The sequence below is a fragment of the Hippocampus zosterae genome, chromosome 17 (assembly GCF_025434085.1).
Source record: "Hippocampus zosterae strain Florida chromosome 17, ASM2543408v3, whole genome shotgun sequence".
In the NCBI taxonomy this organism is placed as follows: Eukaryota; Metazoa; Chordata; class Actinopteri; order Syngnathiformes; family Syngnathidae; genus Hippocampus; species Hippocampus zosterae.
The window spans coordinates 5134872-5155496 of record NC_067467.1 but is presented as its reverse complement, the minus strand read 5'-3'; the positions used below and the strand labels follow the sequence as shown (position 1 = coordinate 5155496).

The 20625-nt window shown below is 44.1% G+C and overlaps 2 protein-coding genes and 2 long non-coding RNA genes across 6 annotated transcripts; 2 read left to right on the top strand and 2 right to left on the bottom strand.

Annotated features, from left to right (window-relative positions):
• Positions 1 to 1484: 1484 nt before the first annotated feature.
• Positions 1485 to 5088, bottom strand: 42sp43 (P43 5S RNA-binding protein). Its single transcript, XM_052048189.1, has 10 exons — positions 4970 to 5088; positions 4030 to 4125; positions 3861 to 3961; positions 3210 to 3306; positions 3020 to 3108; positions 2607 to 2680; positions 2459 to 2539; positions 2167 to 2396; positions 2001 to 2054; positions 1485 to 1920 (listed from the first exon to the last, which is right to left on the bottom strand). Exons 1-10 carry the CDS (start codon positions 5078 to 5080, stop codon positions 1663 to 1665), a joined length of 1191 nt encoding a protein of 396 aa, XP_051904149.1. The 5' UTR covers positions 5081 to 5088; the 3' UTR covers positions 1485 to 1662.
• Positions 5029 to 20252, top strand: LOC127589146 (disintegrin and metalloproteinase domain-containing protein 11-like). Of its 3 annotated transcripts, XM_052048187.1 has the most exons (26): positions 5029 to 5399; positions 6255 to 6448; positions 8357 to 8433; positions 8564 to 8630; positions 10409 to 10491; positions 10594 to 10657; positions 11443 to 11503; positions 11738 to 11922; positions 12261 to 12332; positions 12972 to 13138; positions 13214 to 13298; positions 13667 to 13757; positions 14062 to 14113; positions 14795 to 14894; positions 15076 to 15147; positions 15220 to 15312; positions 15378 to 15458; positions 15705 to 15755; positions 15845 to 15908; positions 15995 to 16100; positions 16641 to 16760; positions 16838 to 17006; positions 17075 to 17186; positions 17692 to 17782; positions 18953 to 18970; positions 19037 to 19150. In XM_052048187.1, the coding sequence occupies exons 1-26, from the start codon at positions 5339 to 5341 to the stop codon at positions 19050 to 19052; spliced, it is 2352 nt and encodes a 783-aa protein (XP_051904147.1). In that variant the 5' UTR covers positions 5029 to 5338; the 3' UTR covers positions 19053 to 19150. The 3 variants fall into 3 exon arrangements, with proteins under 3 accessions (XP_051904147.1, XP_051904148.1, XP_051904146.1); XM_052048188.1 differs by lacking the exon at positions 18953 to 18970; XM_052048186.1 differs by lacking the exons at positions 17692 to 17782; positions 18953 to 18970 and having other exon boundaries at positions 5031 to 5399; positions 19037 to 20252.
• LOC127589149 (uncharacterized) lies at positions 6162 to 7431 on the bottom strand. The gene is made up of 2 exons (XR_007959298.1): positions 7374 to 7431; positions 6162 to 6409 (listed from the first exon to the last, which is right to left on the bottom strand). It is a non-coding gene; the product is annotated as an uncharacterized LOC127589149 (long non-coding RNA).
• LOC127589150 (uncharacterized) lies at positions 17789 to 18734 on the top strand. Its single transcript, XR_007959300.1, has 2 exons — positions 17789 to 18545; positions 18602 to 18734. It is a non-coding gene; the product is annotated as an uncharacterized LOC127589150 (long non-coding RNA).
• Positions 20253 to 20625: the final 373 nt, after the last annotated feature.

Genomic DNA, 20625 nt, shown 5'->3' with positions numbered 1-20625 from the left:
AAATCATGGGCGCTGTAGTTACCGTACTGTAAAACCCTTTTAGCAACGACTACATCAACACAAAGTCAAGTTTACGTTGTCTGTTTAACACCAACTTTGCAAGGAGAATGTATTGTTTTGAATGTGACTTTAGTTGTGCTTGTCATCCTCTTGCGGGCTTCAGATTGCAGCCTGAAACAAAGTCTAGTTGATTGCGACTGTTACGCCTGCTACTTCCGTCATCATCATCAACTCACCACTGTCCCTCAGAAAAGGGCGCTTAAAAGCATCGATCTCGCACAAGAGTCAGCGACCCACCGCTGAAAAGCTAGACTTTTGTTGCCATGGCGACCACTTATGGCCTAAACGCAGCGCAGCTTGTCGCAAGGAAGCTGCACGTAGCAGAACAAAAAAATGAAAATAAATGTGACGATTAGATGTTCCTTGTCGACCGAGTGCGCCGGCAGGGGAATTGTTTTGGATCACTACTTTGTACTCCCGACAGAGAAATGATGTGGTCCAGGGTCATAGAGGTCGCGATGAAACCAGCCAAACGTTGCTTTTTCATCACCGCGCTCGTAGGGAAAGCGATTGAAGTAGGTTAAGCATAAAAGCGTCACTGCCGAAATTAGATTGTCCTCCAGAATAGATGACCCAAAAGCGCCCGCCTTTCCCTCCCCTCGTTTCACCGAATGCATCTCTCGCAATGAATCAACTTTCATTTTGTGCGATAATGCACTTTCAGTGGTCATGAACCACAACTAATCGTTGGATTTAGACTGCCTGCGTCAAGGAAAACAAGTTTGGTTTATTTTTTGCTCAAGTGGCGTGATTGGAATACACAACGCGGCAGTGGAGATAGAAAAGCGCAATCAAATATCGTCAAATCGTTCTCTTCCAAATGTGGATAAAAATACACCTGTTAAATAAGTGCCAATGCAAGCGTATTGTCTGCCATTATCTCATTTTTGCCACCGTAACGAAATTGAAATACACCAATTAGTGACACCCTCATTGTGTCACTAATTGGACACAATTACTTTAAATTGAAATTAAAAAAATGTATTAGCCACGCTATACCACATAAGAATTTTCCACCCTCTAACAAATGTAACGTGTGAACAGTTTTTACTGATGCCTGAATTCTGATGCACCAATTTTTTTGTGTGAGGCGGCAATCTACATTTCGTTTCAGCCAGAATGGCCCTCCAACGAAAATCATAACCACAATGTGGCCCCTGCCAAAAATGAATTTGACACCTCTGCTTTAGACAAAGATTCCAATGTGTTCCAAATGCTTTTTGAATACTTTCAGAGTTGCCAACAGCTTCAGAAATGACAACTTGGCATTTACTTTGTTTCAAGTGTCAGCCACCCCCAGAGTGCCAGAGACGCTTTGTGACTCAGATGTGCCGTGTGCGATGTGCCGTGCCACTTTGTTCTTCATATTGAAGAAGCGTTAATGTGTTGGACTCAAAGTATAGGAGGAGCGGCACTTTCAAGCAAAGATTCAACTCATTTTTTTATTGGGTCAGTACCATTTTCGTACATTTACAAACAAGATGTTCCGTTCTTCATGACAATTTTTAAGCACAAATTAAAATAATGTATCATCAGCTACATTTAACCAGCAACAACCGAAAAAGACCCAATTTCCACCAAAGAAATAAAGTTGGCTTCAACTTAGCCCTTGAGGGACACCACCTCACTTTGGACGGGCGGCGGTCTCTTGATGTTGAACAGTTCGCGCAGGTTGACCTCTGGGTCAACGTAGTGCGGGGCCTTGCGCTCGTTGAAAAGGCCCGTCAAGTTCAACTCCACTTTGGCTCGACGGGAAATGCGCATGCGCAGTGCAAACAGACGGTTGAGGTTTTCCTCCACCAGGGGCAGACGATTGCCGTCCAAGCGTTTCTGCCACAACTTCCTGGGACGTGGGCGATTCTGTCCAATAGCATATATATTTTTTTGTGTTCAGGGCAACGTTTTGGGAAAATTTTTAAATATATTTAATGATTGTTTACCTTTTGTTTGATGACATCGGGATCATGTCGAAGCAGATGTCTGATCATGCTCTCCTGTGGAATATACGCATGTCTAAGTTTAGTGTTGAGAAATTTGGTAAATGAATTTAAAGAACTACCGGTAATCATGTTTTTGCCTCTAACAGTTATAGCTCAATTTCCATACCCGCATGGCGAAGGTGCGCGGGCAGTCTGGGAAGGAGCACTTGTACTTGAAGAGTTCCAGGTGCAGCTTGCGGATGTGGTGCTGCAGGTTGAAGGTGGTGGAGAAGTAGGCCTCGCAGTTTTCACGGGGGCACACCAGCACCGGCTTGTGCGTGGCGTGGACCCGCTTGTGACGCCGCAGTGTGTTGGCCTTCTTGAACGCCTTTTTGCAGACTTGGCAGGTAAATGTCGCTGAAAAAGAAAAAAATTGAATAGATTTTTCTCAAGATTTTTTTAAAAAACTTTATACCTACATGGGTGTTTGATCATGTGGTTCTGAAGCATGGTCCAACTTGAGGAAACAACCTGACAGTTTGCCTCGAGACAGCGGTAACCTACAAAGAAATCACGTCACACTTATTTTTTATTTAATGCATGAGGCTGCACTAAAGGGTTGACCACCTGCATGCTTTTTCTCGTGGGCATTTCTGGCCAAGCGGGAGTCAAACATGGCACCACATTCCTTCTTTGAACACCTGTGGGAGACGACAAAAAGTGGACTTCATTGATGTTCAGGCTTTTAATACACATTTGGTGGCATCACTCCTGTAGGGCATCAAATGGATAAAAATCAAATTGCAGAAGTTTGACACCTTTAACCAAAATGGCTGTAGTCTAGAGTAAAATGTCACTTCACTACTTTGAAATGTGTGGGACATCGTGCACGTTTTGGCACTCCTCTTACACTGCTTGTAAAAGCTGGCCGCCTCTGTCAGCTTACTCCTGTGTCAGTAAAGCTTTGCGATGAGCTAAAATGTCTAATTAACAGATTGTCTCAATTGACATTTTTCCTCATATTTTGGCTCAAAACGTACTTGAACTTGGCAGCCAAGCCGTGTTCCTGCAGGTGCACCTTGTAGCGACATCTCTTCTTGAAAGTCTGCGAGCAGCCAGCCTGAGGACACTGGGGGAAAAGAAACTTGACTTTCAGGATCAGACTGTACAGTACATTTCTTTGAACGATGTTTCCATGTTGGTACTTTGGCTCCATCTGGCGGAGATTACCTTGAAGTACTTTTCTTTCTCACCGTGAGCATAGCACATGTGTCGCTTCAGATTGTCTGCCTGGAAGAAACTCTTGGTGCAGGTCTCAAACTCGCACCTATTTGGTGAAGAGGCAAAAGCCACGCAAGTATATGCATTTATTAAAGTCTTTTATTTGTATAGCTATAATTTTAATCACAATAGAGTCTCAGCTTCACAAACCCACAACTGAGAAATTACGCCTGACCTAAACAGAGCTCATCTTTACAAAATATACAATCCTTATACAGTATTGACCTTTTGTAGCAATTTCTTTTTACAACTTAAAGTCTGCCCACCACTTTTTCATAAAATATAATATGCAGTTTAATTTTAAATAATTTCAAAGCACGACAAAAAGTGCACAATTAAAATTAGATTTGACTCCGGAAATGATCGTATGCCTTGAGATTCGGTAATTGAGTCCTACCTTATCCCAGAATGCACTTGGCATAAAGCCTTTTCTCCCCACCCACAAATCAACAGTCGTCCAGCACAGTATTAGCATTTATAACCAATTTTAAAACTTTTAAGCTTGTTTAGCTGACGTTGATCAAATAAGATGAATAGCGAAAATTAATCCATTATGCCACATCTTAATCTATTTTTTGAAAGTTATGTAACGTGGCTTACTTGAATTGCTCCTCGCCACCATGTTGCCTCATGTGGCGACTGAGATGGGATTTCCGGGTGAATCTACCACCGCAGCCGCTCGCTGTGCACTGCCACGGACGCTGAGTAGATTCATTTGTCACAAAAAAGTCAATTGATTTACATTATTATTTTAAAAGTATTTCCTTACAGCTCCGGTGTGAGTTGCTTCGTGCTGCTGTAGCCTGTGCTGCTTGGAGAAAATGGCGCCACACGCTGCGTGGGGACACTTGAACTGCTGGTTCACCTGTGGACAACCAGCTACAGGTTCAACCTCACACATTTCGCTAATTTTTTTTTAAAGCCTGATCGTTTTACACTTTTATCTTACGAATATAACCAGCGATTAGGTTTCCTGCCTTTTTATAGCTTCTTAATTAGCTAAGTGGCAGCAGCAGGCGACTGTCTCTTGCTGGGACGTCAATTAGTTCATTAAGGTAAGGCTAGTGACTCTAATTACAATCAACTGAAGTCTTCAAGTACAGTATCGACTTGTAAATTGTTCTTTTTTAATTTGACGCTTTTAACCAAAAATGGAAAATATCTTGAGTTCAAACGAATTTCGTTTGAGTTTTGACATTTAAGTTTGTTATATATAATTTTAATTTGCTATTAAAATATACCCCACATCATATTTTACCTTCAAATTATAAATATAAAAGTTAATAAAAATGCATGCTATATAATATTTTCAATACATTGCATAACTACATTTACAAATATCAAAATCTACTTTGTATAATGGTGGTAACTTGAGAGTTGGGCTGCCAAAAATAGCCATAGATTTTTGTCCTGTTTTATTCAGGACCCTTAAATCCGTTGAATGTTAGTTGGTTTTTTTTAACGCAGTATTTTCTGTGGCTCAACCTTGTACTGCCTTAACAGTTGAACTTTCCTAGTGGGGCAGCGACATCTTTTTATTTTTTTGGGAGACTGATTGCGAGCTGTGATGTCGCTCTTTGGACAGCAGAGGGTGCTGTGGCTTTGACACGATAAAAATCGTCTTTCTATTATTCTTTTCGCCCCAAAGTGGGCGGATCCCGCGGCTTCCCCACGTTCCCTGGCACGCCGCAGCGCCCTCTTCCGCATACCGCAGGCACGTTTAAGTACGCACGCGCACGTTGCGCAGCGATACTTCCGCGGTGCCGCGCGTTCTCCTCTCGCAAGGCACTTCCCCGCTGATCGTCACTATCCATCCTCATCCGTATTGATCCCCGCCACCGTTAAGAGAGAGATGGAAATAACGATGCTCCTATGTGATCTTCATATGTAAATGTCCGCGGACGAGAAAGAGGAGAGGAGATGATAGCACCAGGCGCAACATAGCACTTACCTGCCTTGGTCTTTTTCCATCCTTATTTTATTTTCTTTTATTTCACGTTTTTTTTGTGCTCCTGTGTGCTTTTGGTGACGTTTCGGGGGGGCCTGCATGCGGTGACCGGCGGGAATGTGTGACGACCATGCTGGTGGTAAGGTGCTTCTTGCTCTTTGCTGCAGTGGGCGAGCGGCTGGCGGTGGCAGGTAAGAGGAGACACGATGATTGGCAGGCGGATGGGGGGGAGTGACGGGGCTGTGGGGCTGGGTACACGCTTGTCCAGTGTCACTCTATACACCCACTTGCAGTATAGCATCAACATTGGGCTTCAGTTAAGAGGTGACCGTGCGTGGCGTGGCCTGGATGTGTTGGGTTTTGCTGCATTGACATATTCCGACTGCAGCCCCCTCATATGCGAGCAACTACTTGTTTTTAAGCCAATGGGGATGCACCACCACAACTTGTGCAGCATGGCTGCAATGTGTTTTAAGCCCCATTTAGCTCTGCAGAGGTGCCACTATAAGCGGAACACTACCACTCTGAGCTACATTAGGCACCACGAGTGAGGATAGTGGGTGGCATTTAGCACAGTTGCCAAAAAGGTTCTTCTACGTTTGAGCACTTACTTTGCGTTGGCTCTTGCTGGGTACTTCAGCATTCTCCCACAGTGCAAAACATGTTTGTTAGGTCAATGGAAGACAAAATTTTGTTCAGTAGTTACAGAAGGGCGGCATGATTATGGCCAGATTGCCAACCATGATTATTTTTGGTCCATATTGTCATCACAGATATCATATATAATATATATATTCTACAAATATATTGCTAATGCTATATTTTATATTGCACTTATATTGAACAGTTATTTGCTGAAACATTTATTTTGTGCAGTGAAACACTTTGTTTTGATAAAAACGCATTTCACACTCAGTTGTTTTTTCAATTTCTTTCCCCAATGTGTACATTCATCTCTCAGATTTTTTATTTATGTATTTAATTATTTTTGGATCGTCGCAAACATGTATGTAGACTTTTAATTGTATGTACTGTTTGCCTTCCAGGTGTAAACGGGAGCCCAGGCCATGATGGAGCCACCTGGGATTGGTCGTCATGGTCCGGGCAGAGGACGGAGGCCAGCGACACGGCGGCCCAGGTGACCTATCCCAAACGTCTGGTGCAGAGGACTGAGTCAGAGCAGGAAATGGCTCACGGGCACCTGGACACCAGAGTGAAAAATGACACACAACACACCTCGGTGAGTTCGAACCCAGGATGGAGAATAAGGTGTTGCGCAAGTGTGCACGCCCTTTTATGACTGGTTATGTGGCTTTGCACCAAATTAACCAATTCCATTCAAAGACAGGTTGAAAGGCACTCCAGGCAATAAAGTTCTTATGTTCTAGTCAACTTTTTTTTTTTTTTGCTACCGAGCAGAAGCCTGGAGATTTTGTGCTGACAATGACTGATATTTGGTCGTCTTCATAATTTACTCTATCTGAACTAATTCCCCAGTTCCAGCTGACGAAAAACAGCCTCAAAGCGTGATGCTGCCACCATCACGCTTCACTGTCGGTACGATGTTGTTTTGACGACGACAAGTGTCGTGTTTGCGCCAGACATATAATATGCTACTGTCAGGCCATACAGACAATTTTCACATTGAAATGGTGGCAAGTGTGTGCATGAAGTTTGAATTTGATTTTAGTTCAGAACACAGCCACATACCCGGTTGTCAGACATTGTGCACACTTGTGCAGCTCCTTTATTTCAACTGTGTATTTTAAAATACTTTCTCAAAAATACTTGTTTTCTAATCGAGTTACACAGGTTTAGGGCGCTATAGTGGTGGAAGACGTTTTGAAGTGACGTAGACTGACAGTTATGGAGACAGGGGTGGGGACTTTTAAGTTGAGGCATAATGAAGAGATTGTTTTCTATTCTGTCTGTTTACTGTAGCAGTATAGAGGATTTTTTTTCTTCATCTGAGAATTATCTTTAGACACAGGCGCGCTTTTGCAAGTATGTCCATCTTAACACGTGTGATGGCATCAAGATGACAGCCTGTCAGTCTCCCTTTTGTTGTTCGAACAGCTCTCTGCAGCGAGGCCACTGTCCCAAACTACGCAAAGTGGCGTCGACGCAGCATATGCGCGTCGGTTCCTCTTTTTTTTTTTTTTGACCCATTTATTCGGTGAGGTTCCCCCGGAATGTCAAAGCAGCTCGCCTCACTGACTTGCTTTTGTGTGCGAGCCCGGTTGCACACAGGCTTTCTCTCCTCTTGTTTGCGTGTTTTCCATGTGTGCCTATGGAGGGGGGGGGGGGGGGGGGCAATGCCGGGGCTCCCAGCGGTTTCATTTATTCAGTGGTGTGTTGAAGTATGTCCCCATTAATAATGAAGAGGGTCCGTGTCAGCATTGAGACACAGGCTGAGTAGGAACGATCTGATATTGCGTGACTGTGAGCTACTTCCTGTCACATGACGGGATGCCGTCATATAAGAGATGATGCGGTCCAGTTGTGGAAACTTTGAAGGAGTTTGGACAAATATGTTTCTTGTATGGACCTGGTGCAGTTTTGTTTGCCAAAATATTGAACAATCCTGCCACTTAAACTCTTAGTTTGTATTATTTTATCATCCTCTTTTGCTTTAACCTGTAAACCAGAATTTGTTTTCCACACTCACCCCAAATTGAAATGTCTACCTTTGCATTTAAACTCTTAAATCGTTAGCGGTCAAAGAATCATCACTGTTTTCCTTCAAATTTATATGCGCATTACGTTCCATGGGCTGTGATCTATTTTATTTTGTATTGTAAAAGCCGCGTGAGTCACTGCAGCCTCCATCAAAGCTCCCCTGGCGCTGTTGGATCCTCGTCCGTTAAGTCTGTCTCATTCGTCTCTCTGCTGAGCCCTCTCGCCGCCTCCCCACCTCCACGCTCACCACGCTGGCCGGCATCCAGCCTGCGAAGTTCCAACCATCGTCCATCGTAGTCATTTAAGTGGCGAGATGCTTTCAGAGCGCTATTGATTCTGTCGTATTATTCATGGTGCTTCACAATTGCGGCTCACTCAAATAGAAATCTTTTGACGTATCAGCACACTGTCTCGTCATTGATTTTCTCTCTTTTTTTTTTTTTTTTTTTTATTCATGTTCTTTTTACAGGTCGTCCACGTGGCACAGAGCTGTTTCCAGGTGGAAGCCTTCGGACGTACATTCACGTTGGACCTGGAACTCAACCAGTTAGTATCGCCCGCTCAAGCTTGTTTGTACGGACATGTCAATGCGTTAATCGCTGCAGATGTTTCACATTAGTGTTCGCACGCACACGCAGACGCGCACAGAGGCCCCTGATGTGTCCTCTATTTGCAGTCACCTGCTGTCCTCGGACTACGTGGAGCGCCATTTCACGCCGGGCGGCCGACCCTTGCAGTCACCGGTAAGAGTCGCAAATGGCAAATGTCATCCACAGTTGGGGGTGCGATGCCTTTCTCAGCAGTAGTCGGGAAGCAGGCTCACCTGTTTTCTGGGGTTGGTCACGTGATGTTTGCGCATTGAGCCCGTGTGCTTTCCGACGTCAGTTTCAGTCGACGGCAGGTGGCAATAAAAACTGTTGGATTTTTCATCTTAATTTGTTTTTCCACAAACTCAAACGAATCCAAACTACTTATTTCCACTTTAAAAAAAAATAAAAAGGCTGATGGCGACATGATGCCACAAGGTTCCTCCAAAGTGTGAAAAAATATTAAATGCACCTGACAATAATGACATATTTTTTTCTGTCCAATGGAAAGCACAAAAATGGAGCTGTTGTTTCACGGATTAAAATAAAAAACACAAGCGTCACAAAATAGGCCTGCTTTTCATTGGTCAACCACAGTGTGCAGGAATGAAATCTGAGCAATCTGATTGGACAGTTGGTCAGTCCTTCACTATACAACGTTAGAATAGTTTTTTTTTTTACATCTGTGCAGGGGTATCTAATAAAATGGCCGCACAGTCTATTTTAGGCTCCACGTTTGCTTTGAGGCTATTTTTATGCCTCGTCAATGTTTTTAATTGTCACGTTGTGTCCTATTTTTGGGTCACGCTTCAAAAGTCGTCTGCCGCGCAACCATTTTGTACCCTTGGATGTTACATTCGGACTCATACGTATACTAGAAAAGCAAACAAAGCACCTGCATCGAAACATCATCATGTGGAAATAACAGTAAAATAATGTCCACAGATGATTGAAGATACTTTTGTACTAGCCGGAAGGCATGCTAATGTTGCGCCGCCCAACGAGCCACTCAACCTATCCGTCCTCCTGACCAATGGCGAGTCTGTCTCCATGGCAACGAGTTAGCTCAGCGGCGTCATTAAGTTCTTGGCAGCAGAGAGAATGAGGGATGCGGGGAAGAGGAGGGAAAATGGGAGGCTGGAGGGAGGCAAGTAAGGATGGAGGGAGATGGAGTCCTGTGTGGAGGCCAGATTGTGGCGCCGCTTGACTGAGGCATCACGTGACAATGCGGGACGTGGGAGGCGTGATCCATTTGGGGGACATGCGTCACCGAATTGGGCCTTTCCGTTTGAAATGGCACACGTCCATTCGAGGAGCATGTTGATGGACTCGTTCATCTCGGATGAATTGCTCCAAAATAATCCAAACTTGCATGGAAACAATTTGCTTGATTAAAAAAGATGCTGGAAAATATTTTTCCAGTTCTATGGAATATTTTCCTGTTTTCAGAATAAAATTAGTTTCTGTGTTTTTCAGATTTTTTTGTTGTTGTTTTTTTTTTTTTGCTGGGGGGGTGATGACAGAACTAAAATCATCCCCCCCCCCAAAAATGAACAAAAAAATTAATAAAACAAGCAGAATGTTTTTTTTCCAAAGTGGATGCAATGTGCTTCCGTAGTTTTCCACTCAACCTAAAAAAACAAAATGATTTATGTGCTACACTTGGTGAACACTTTCTGAACACAAGCAAGACAAATCGTGACACACTTGTACTTAAGTACCAAATGACTTCCTGTGTTGATTTATTGAAGAGCTCCTTCCAGGAAGGCTCAACTTCCACCTCACTCTTCATTCAGAGATGAGTACGGGACACAAGTAGGTCACAAACACTTCTGCCGTGGGAGTTTTTTTTTTTTTAACCTCACGACAAGCTAGCAGTGTGTGTGCGTGTTACACAGGTTCCGGGAAACCTTCATGTTTGTGTGTGTCCGCAGGGAGGAGAGCACTGCTACTACCAGGGAAGGTTACGAGGTGTGCCGGAATCCTGGGCAGCCCTCTCTACCTGCCACGGCCTGTGGTATGCTCTCCCTCCCCCACCACATCCACTTTGACCTTTTATACACTTTATAACATATTTATGTTGTGTGTGTGTGGCCTCTTTTTTTTTTCCAATTCAAAGTGGGATGTTCTCCGACGGCATCTTTTCATATGGGATTGAGCCTGTTCACAATGACAACAATGAGGTACATTCATTCATTCATTCATCTTCCGAGCCGCTTGTTCCTCACGAGGGTCGCGGGGGGTGCTGGAGCCTATCCCAGCTGTCTTCGGGCAGTAGGCGGGGGACACCCTGAATCGGTTGCCAGCCAATCGCAGGGCACACAGAAACGAACAACCATTCGCACTCACACTCACACCTAGGGACAATTTAGAGTGTTCAATCAGCCTGCCACGCATATTTTTGGAATGTGGGAGGAAACTGGAGCACCCGGAGAAAACCCACACAGGCCCGGGGAGAACATGCAAACTCCACACAGGGAGGCCGGAGCTGGAATCGAACCCGGTACCTCCGCACTGTGAAACCAACGTGCTAACCACTGGACTACCGGGCCGCCACAATGAGGTACAGTAAATGCTAAAGTCAAGCTCACATCCAACGTGGGCCAAAAGTAGGAGGCGGTGTCTTGAGATACGAGCAACCTTTTCTCGATACCTTGATTCCCGCTGACCCTTTTTAATGTACATACTTCCTTGGCTTCAAATGATTTTCCAACTTCCTTTCCTCAAAACACTCCAACACTACGATATTTTTCGACTCAAATTATTTGCTAATTCCCCGCCCATTCCCTGAAGACAGCTGGACTCCAGCGCACCCGTGATCCTTGTGAGGATAAATGTTTCCGATAATGCACAGATGGATGGATTATTCATGATGCCTTAAATAAATAAATAAAAAGACGCCAGCCCTTTTATATGGACTTGTTTGGGGGTGGGGCACCTAATGCAATCTCATTGGATTCTGTTGTAGGAAAATGGTGCCCACCTGATCCAGAGGATGTCCGATTTCAGGCTCTCCCCACGATGCACAGGTAGGCAAGATCATTTATAGTGCGCTTGATTTGACAATGTCCAAAATAGTCCTTTGTGTTGTCTTTTACCGTATCATTCCTTTTTTCCTTCCTTGTCACTTAGCACCGTTACTGCATATGTAAACCGTCCTTGCGAATAATGCAGAGAGGGTGATAATTACTTTCCTAATGACTTTGATAATGAACTGCAATGTGTGCGCGCGTGTGTGTGTGTGTGTGCGCGCGCGTGCCAAGATTGCACAGAGGACAACGAGTGGGATGGCAGAGGAGGAGGTGGTGAAGACCAAAGGGGGGTCCCGAAGCAACAGCAGGAGGCGTCGGGGGTGGTGTTAAGGCGATCCAAGAGGTTTGCACGCAGACCTTCCGTGCAGTCAGAGACCAAATATATCGAGTTGATGGTGGTCAACGACAATGACTTGGTGAGCGTTCTTAGCTTGCGGATGTGTCTGTTTGCTGAGTTTTCTGACGGGGAGGGTTGATTTTAAACACATAATCACATCCACATGTGTCCTGGGTGCAACCAACATCTTGCCCGAAGTGCACATGCCACCGTGAAGACAATTGCTGTAGAAAATGCATAAATGGAGTATCAATTACAAACGCATGTCATTCATTCCAAATGATTGTTGTAATCAAAATGGTGTTTTGTTGTTGTTGTTGTTTTTTTTCCTGGAGCTACCTCTTTTATACATATGTTTGTGTATGTGTGCATGCGAATGATATTCCATCCATCTGTGCATAATTTGTCTCCTCACAGTTTGTACAGCTGCGACGCTCCGGCAGCCACACGAAAAACTTGGCCAAAGCGGTGGTCAACATGGCGGATGCGGTATGTTGCCTTGCAGACACACACACACACACACACATGTGCATTTACATACACACTCGCACAAAAACATGCTAGGGGCCTGACTGACTAAAATTCCATATAATAATAATAATACATTTTATTTATAAGCGCCTTTCAAGACACCCAAGGACACTTTACAATAATATAGTGGGTGTTCGTTTTGTGCAGTTTGCAGGAGTATACTTTGAAAAGCTGATCCGAAATGACCCACATGCACTTAAATGCAGAGTTGAAAGGAGTGAGGTCGTTCCAATTCAGCCCTTTAGATCACTCATAGACTCCCAAATGACATTGCTGAATAGACGTTACACCCTGATCGTTTTTGCTTTTGGCATTTCAAAAATGCTTACATGAGTGAAAAAGACTGCCACTCCGACAGCAGACACTGCGTTTGTACCCGACTTGTACACGATATTTCAAGGCATAAAAATCATCCATCGAAATGTATCTGAGATTTGATCAATCACTTGACATGTGCTAAATTAATCTATTTGTATCTGTTTCCAACAACCCAGTTTTGCCCATTTTTCAGACACAGTTTCAAGTCAAGTTTAGGGAATAAGGCCTTTGCCGTTTAAAAATCAAAGGTTTTTTTGGGGGTGGGGGGTGTCACTGCAGCTCTACAGGGAGCAGCTTAACACAAGGATTGTGCTGGTCGCCATGGAGACGTGGACCTCAAAGAACATGGTGCCGGTGGTGGAGGACCCTATGACCACGTTGCAGAACTTTATGAAGTACAGGCGGGACAACATCCGCGAGCGGAGCGACGTTGTCCAACTTTTCTCGTGAGTAGATTGACTTTGAATGTGCCGCTGCCGCCGCCGCCGCACTCCTACTGTGTTTCTCCTGTTCGATTCTAGAGGACGCACATTTCAGAGTGGCCGCAGCGGGATGGCATACACGGGAGGAGTGTGCTCGCCGACGAGGGGAGGGGGCATCAATGAGGTGAGGGAACTGTTTATATTCTACAATATATCTCTAATACTTTTAACATTGTGATTTTGTCCACACTTATCAGTCGATAAAAGGAAAAGATGCTTTTAGTTTGCATCATACTGCATCATGGGGTGTTTTTAATAATTCAGTGAATAGAAGGATCTAAAGCTCACTAATGACCGTGTTGCTGAGCATTATTATCTTCATAATGGATTTTATTACACAGATGTTTGATTGGATATCCTGCTGTTGTACCGAATCAAGAAGCCAGTGTGGGTGCACAGCCTGTGGAAGGCCATTAACACTTTTGTTGAATTTAAGCACAAAAAAAGGGATACGTCTATATATATATATTTTTTTTAATTTCATTGCTCCAGTTTGGGACTGTCGGCACCATGGCCATCACTTTGTGCCAGAGCCTGGGCCAGAACATTGGGATGAGGTGGAACAATGCACGTAACTCTGCAGGTATGATGTGATGCACGATGGGATGCTGAGACGGTAATTTTTTTTCCTTTTTTTTTTCTTGAACGTCCCGGCACAAGCATTTTCCTAATTTCACTCACGGTGCTTTATCACCTACATTTGGAACATTGATACCACTGAACATTGAATTTGTTGATTAATGCGCAAAGTCCGTTGGTGTCGTTAATCAAGCTGAGTGAGTCGGAACACCTCGTCCTGCTGGAACACTTCTTCGGAATGCTGAGTTCTCTGTGTTTTGTGTTTTCATCATAAAATCCTGAACTTGTCTTGCTTTTTTGTTCAACAGGAGACTGCAGGTGCCCTGACACCTGGCTGGGTTGTATTATGGAGGACACTGGGTAGGATTTCAAGAGTTTTTGCCACATTTTTTTGCTTCCGTTCATTGAAGAATATGCTGCTTCTTTTGGTGTGGGTGCCTGGCCACCTCGGGGCAGTATAATTCAGCCATATAGACACCAACACACAAATTCTCAGTATGGTGCAGTAATGTTCATCATTCAATGCAGAAGATAAAGAATACGTACCTGTGAGTGTTGTATTATCTGTTATAACACTGGAGCATTGAAGCTATTTATTAGCTTTTCTTTGGTGTTTGCACAAGTCGCCCATTTTGTTTTGAGGCAGCCATTTGGGGTTTATTTTTATCCTTTTTTTGCTTTTTTCGTAAATTACTTTCTTCATACTTGTGGTTGGCAAGAATGCCCCTGTTGGTTTACAGTGCCACTTGTTGCCACCTTTTTAATGCATGAACAAAAGAAACGGTGTACAAGCAGGTTGTACAGGGCAGAAATTTTTACTTGGTGACTCAAAACTGGAATTTGGTGCATTTGCACCAGATGGCACAATACACAGTTTGATGAATTTGAGTAACATTTGTACTCCAGATGGTTCCATTTCTGTCACATTGTAACATAACGCCATTTACCGCCTACAAGAGTGGCACAATGTTGCGCCGGTTCCTTTGAACAATGCTCTTGATGTTTGTGCTTTTTTTTTTTTTGTATGTGGTTTTAACGTAGATACTATCTGCCGCGGAAGTTCTCTCGCTGCAGTGTGGACGAATACATCCAGTTCTTGCTCCAGGGAGGCGGCAGCTGCCTTTTCAATAAGCCCAACAAGGTGAGAGGGCCGACCTACCTATCTAGCTAGCTATCTAGCTAGTTAGCTGTGAGGGCCAACCTAGCTAGCTATTGAGCTAGCTAGGTCGGCCCTCACAGCTAGCTAGATAGATACAGCTGTGTGCCGAATGGGCTTTGTTTGTCTATTGCTTCAAAAGTATCTTGGTTTTCACATTACTCAGCTGCTGGACCCTCCAGAATGCGGCAACGGCTTTGTAGAACCTGGCGAAGAGTGTGATTGTGGATCGCAGGTGGTGAGTAGAAATTGATGAATGTGACACTCTTCCAAGCCAGTCATGCTACATTGCGTGTGTATGTGGCTGTAGGAGTGTGCTCGCAGTGGAGGAGCCTGCTGTAAAAAATGCACACTCACGCACGACGCCATGTGCAGCAATGGGCTGTGTTGCAGTGGCTGTAAGGTGTGTATGACGGGGATTTATTGGAAGCCTCAACGAACAATCGTTCAGCTGTTTTGCCGTTTCAGTACGAGCTGAGAGGCGTGGTGTGTCGAGAGGCTGTAAACGACTGTGACATCCCAGAGACTTGTACTGGAGACTCCAGCCAGGTAGTTGCTTATAGTTTTACAGGGAATGTCACATTATGCAATATTGAAGTAAATTTGTAAGGACGTCTGAGAATCTGGCCTTTGCTGACCTTGATTGGAATGAGGTTGTGGCAATGTTCACATTTTTCTTGATCATCATATCTGTGTTGCGCACTTTAAAAATACTTTTTTTTTTCATCTACTGTTCCAATACTTTTAGAGTGTGTGTGGCTTGTCAGTAACACTGCTTTTGCGTCCCTCCATCAGTGTCCTCATAACGTCCACAAGTTGGATGGCTACTCATGTGAATCTAATCAAGTAAGTGCTGCCTTTGTACAAACAAATCCACCTCAACTGCACTTGTTTTTCGAGATAGTCTTCCAGTGTGCTTCATTTTGCATCTTCAGGGTCGCTGTTATGCTGGACGGTGTCGCACTCGAGACAGACAGTGTAGGGGGCTCTGGGGGTTCAGTAAGTACCTACCTGTGTGTGTATGTGTGTGCACCTGTGTGTCGTGTATGATTAATTTGCTCTTATTTTGCTTTTTATTTATCAAGACTCAGCAGACAGGTTTTGTTATGAGAAGCTCAATGCCGAGGGGACCGACAAAGGGAACTGTGGTCGGGGTCCCGGCGGCCAAGGCTGGCTTCAGTGCAACAAGCCGTGAGTGATGCCCATTGTAATTAAAGAAGAAAACCGACACATTTTGGGGTACAAAATGGAGGTGTATCCAAAAAAAAATTATCAAAATACAAGTCTATCCACGTGTCTCCCTGTCTTCTACTGCTATCTGGTGGCCAAGGTGGGCACATGAGAAGACGGCATTCTCTTTAATTCTAATTATCTCGTTACTCTGTTTTTATGAAGAATAATGTTATTTTTTTTTCTCTTGAAAATACACTTTTTTTGGGGGGGTTGTTTTTGGGAGTGGCAAGTTGGAGCGGTTTAAAAATATTTTACATGTCAATGTTTTGTGTTACGTCACGGAATAAATTGAACTTAATCTATAAAAGCATAATAAACTTTTATTCCTTGGACCTACTTTTTGCACAAAAACAGCAAATAGGTGAGTTTTCAACCATGAATAGCGAGGCTCTTAAAAAAAGTCTAGTTGTTAAATTGGAGAATGCTGGATTGCAAATGTGCGATTCCTGATTCCCCTCCACTTTAATTACATGCACAGTATGTTTTTGTCATTTTTAGGGATGTTTTGTGCGGCTTTCTGTTCTGCGCCAACATCAGCACAAAACCAACATTTGGAGACCTTCAAGGCGAAGTGACCAGCTTCACCCTCTACCACCAGAACAAGTACCTGGACTGTCGGTGAGTTTCGCTCGAGTGAGTTCTGATCCAGCAAGTGAGCAAGAATACAGTCAACAAGTGTCGTGCTCTTGTGTCAGGGGCGGCCACGCTCTGCTGGAGGATGGCTCCGACCTGGGCTACGTGGAGGACGGCACTCCCTGCGGGCCCAACATGATGTGCTTGGAGCGACGCTGCCTCCCGGTGGCGGCCTTCAACCTCAGCAGCTGCGCTGGATCCAACATGGGACGCATCTGTTCTGACCACGGGGTACAACAACATCCAGCATGCAAAAATAGTAGATACAGATGATGATCTCCCGTCTCCTGCATTTGCAGACGTGCAGCAATGAGGTGAAGTGCATCTGCGACAGAGACTACACCGGCAAGGACTGCAGCGTCTTTGATCCCATTCCCGAGCCCACTGTCCCGACGGGCCCGGAAAAGAAAGGTGAACAGCATCTCTCTATGGTTTCCTGCTGTACACTGTCATCCTTTTCATTTCACCAACCCTCTCATTTGCATTTTCAGTGTTTTGTAAACAGTAGTCGCCAGGGTAATTACTGTTGACTATGCTGACTTGAACTTAAGGGAAGTCAAGCCCTAAATTTTCCTGACATTATGTTCAATCTGTCCCCACAAGTTTAAATACACTATTCTGATTCATAATGCATTTGTGGAATATGAATACTGTAGATTGAGATATGTGGCGACGATGACAATTCTTCCGACACACAAACACTACCACTGAAGGTGTGTTCGACTTTAAAGTGTCTATAACAACTCCTTTCGTCCCACGATGAGTCCCCTCGCCACTTCCACCTTTTACTTCTCTGTCTCTCTCTCTCTAGTTGATGTGTTGACTAAGTGTTTTCTTATTTTTTAATTTTTTTTTTTAAATTGTATTTAGTGGTGTTGATTCCTCCTCCTTCACTCCGCCTCCTCCCTCTGCGCAGGTCCCAGTGGCACCAATATCATAATAGGCTCCATCGCAGGTGCTATTCTCCTGGCAGCTATAGTCCTAGGGGGGACAGGATGGGGATTTAAGTAAGAGTTCTGGCATGCATTTGTCCTTGCTGTCTGCTTCCACGCTGCTCAACAAGTTTGCCAGTGGCCCGCTCTGGGGAGGGGTGTAGGCATCGTCCTGCACCTAAACGTACACCTCTTAAGGTTTAGGATCATTCCAGTCTGCCAGGGACCACCGCAGCTCTCCTCACCTGTGCATGCCTCGCGCTTCTTGTCTTTGTTGATACTCTGACCTAAAAAGACTGCTTGCCTTGAACAAAAAGAAAATTTGAAACACGCTTGAAGGAATCCTTTTAGGGCCAGAGGCAAGTGTGTGTCGTCTGTGCACAAACGCATGAGGTGTCCAGCAGGGTGGGAGTTTTTCGAGTGTACTTGCAGCCCCGCATGTCTTGTCAGAACTGATCAAAGCAGTGGAACCTCTAAAGTCAAACACGAGCTGCTCAACTTCTGATGTGCTCGCATTAGGTAACTATTTTCGTCGTGAAAGTAATGGAAATAATCAGTTTTGGGGTAATTATTATTATTATCCACACCATCTAATATCCGTATTCATTTGTAGTCATTATTCAAACATGACCATCAATGTTATCATTCTTATACAGACATACTATGTATGCATACCCATAGTTTTTTTATACAGCATCAGTGCTTCATGATATAAAATGAGGTTTCATCTTGCCCCTAATTGTATAAATACTGCCATCGTATACCTGTAATTGTTTGCTATTTACTAATTACCAGAGACCAAGAAGCACCACCACAGTGCCTTCTGTTTCTTTTCTTCGTGTCTAGATTATATCTGGCTAGCTCGATCGATATATTATCTGGCTAGCTAGCTAGCTAGCTAGCTGGCTATCTATCTCACTGGCTATGCATCAACTTTATCTATTTCTGCCATCTACATTACTGTGTCAAGGTATTTAGTACACCTCGAAGACCATATCCAAAAGAAACGACAACAAAAAAAGCCAAATGTGCTTGTTCAACTAAAATTCTGTGTGACTTTCGAGGTGGAATCAGCTGTAATAATCTAATGGCAGATAATGCGAATAATAGAATTTTTGCCTGTTTCTCCAGCATGGAGGTGATCTGTTACTTTGTATTCTGCCTGCTGGAATGCACACATTCCCACCAGTCATTGTCATTTATGCATTTTCTCTTTTCTCCTTGTCAAACGCTTTGTGGATGCAGAAACATTCGTAGAGGAAGGTATGACTTGTCGTTTACATTTTGTCCCCTTTACCAAGAATAATAATGTTTCCATGTGACTTTCAGGTCTGGTGGAGGATAAGATGTTCATCATTAGTCTCTGTGTCCTGCCCACTCCGTGTCTTCTTCTTCTCCTTGGTCGCACAGTGTCCTCGTCCACGTTGGAGGCACAAAAAAAGGGAACAACAACAAAATGTCTTCCATTCCTGTTCCTGTCTCTCCAGTCCTCCTTTCAGTGTCACCCTTCGTTCTCTTTCCTTCTTTACTGTGCTATCACACCAGGGTTGGGGTCTTCCTCAAACATCAGGATTATGGAAAGCAAATCAGCCAAAATGTCTGCACTGCCTGCCTGGACCACAGACTTCTTTTAATGCCATTTTTAAGAGCTCGATGTGTAAAATAAGCGAAAAATGCTGAAGAGGTTCATTCCCTGCCACAGCCTCAAGAGCTCGCGCACATTTCCTCCACCTTAAGAGCCTAGACTGGATCCGGGCTTGGTTGGTTTCACATTGGGACTGGACTGAAGTGGATTTCGACTAGTACTGCATCTGGATGAGTTGAGCCTCAGATGAATAGATTTTAAATTGGATTTATTTGGACGAGATTGGCATTAGGTCTGAACTAAACCGGTGTCGATCTGGACTGGATAAGTACTAGTACTAGAACTTGGATTAGACTGGCACCATGCTGGACCAGTTTGGACCTGAACATGTTTGGATTTGGACTAGTGATCAACTGGACCAAATCCGGACTAGATTTGGACTACCGGTACTTCTGAACTAGGCATGTTTTGCATAACCACTCTTCTAGGAAGAAATGGGACACCCCTGTCCAAAATAAAAATAAAAGAGCCAACGTTTTTGACATGGAGAAAAGACATTGTGATCACTGACTGCTCACGCCAACAACAGAAGGAAGAGGGGTCATGTCACTTTGCCTACACTGAAAAAACAAAACAAAAAAAACACTGGAAATTGTAACTGTTTTTGAAACCTTGGGGGGGGGGGGGTGATGTACATTGAAATCAACAATCATCCCATGCCTTGTCTGAACCGGATCTGGATTAGATCCAGATTTACCCTGGAGCCTAGCTGGATCTGAATCTGATCAGGACAAGATCTGGAACATAGGTGCAGCCTTACCATCACAGTGAAAAATCCAAGCACGTTTTCCAAAGAAGAACTTGAGGAGGGACAAACCGTTTATATCCCAACTGCCAACCGACGGGTCCCAGTGGACTCCACTAATACTGAAGGATTGTGGAAGCTTTTTTAAAAAATTTGGAATCACTTGATAGGACCAGCGCTTATCTCGTTGTTAATGCCGGACTGTGCATTTCACTGACTCTTGACTGTGCTCACTACCTTTTTACTCTTTGGACATTTCAACCAAATGCTTACTGTATTTTTATTTAAAGAACAGAAGAAGAATGTGTCCACGTCACTCCGAAGCCCTTCAACGTTTCAATGAAATAACACGAAGCAGAATGTCACCTTACAGGACATCGGGATTTTTCTTTGTTTGCACTCATGGATGATGTATCGGGTGCATTTTGCTTCGTTAGCATTTAGCTCCCATTGTCATGTTAACAGATTAATTACGTCTGACGTTGGGGGGGGGGGGCCTGGCTCTTCTTCCCGATAGGAACTTGTCAT

Bases quoted from the DNA above. Each gene is read 5' to 3' on its own strand.
- LOC127589146 (XM_052048186.1), top strand. From the start codon at position 5,339: ATGCTGGTGGTAAGGTGCTTCTTGCTCTTTGCTGCAGTGGGCGAGCGG. The intron at 10,492-10,593 runs GTATGCTCTCCC...TCCAATTCAAAG, and splicing joins TCTACCTGCCACGGCCTGTG to TGGGATGTTCTCCGACGGCA. The intron at 15,909-15,994 runs GTAAGTACCTAC...TTATTTATCAAG, and splicing joins TAGGGGGCTCTGGGGGTTCA to ACTCAGCAGACAGGTTTTGT.
- 42sp43 (XM_052048189.1), bottom strand. From the start codon at position 5,080: ATGAGGATGGATAGTGACGATCAGCGGGGAAGTGCCTTGCGAGAGGAG. The intron at 3,307-3,860 runs GTAAGCCACGTT...TTCACCAAATAG, and splicing joins GGTGGCGAGGAGCAATTCAA to GTGCGAGTTTGAGACCTGCA. The intron at 3,109-3,209 runs GTAATCTCCGCC...CTTTTCCCCCAG, and splicing joins AGAAAGAAAAGTACTTCAAG to TGTCCTCAGGCTGGCTGCTC.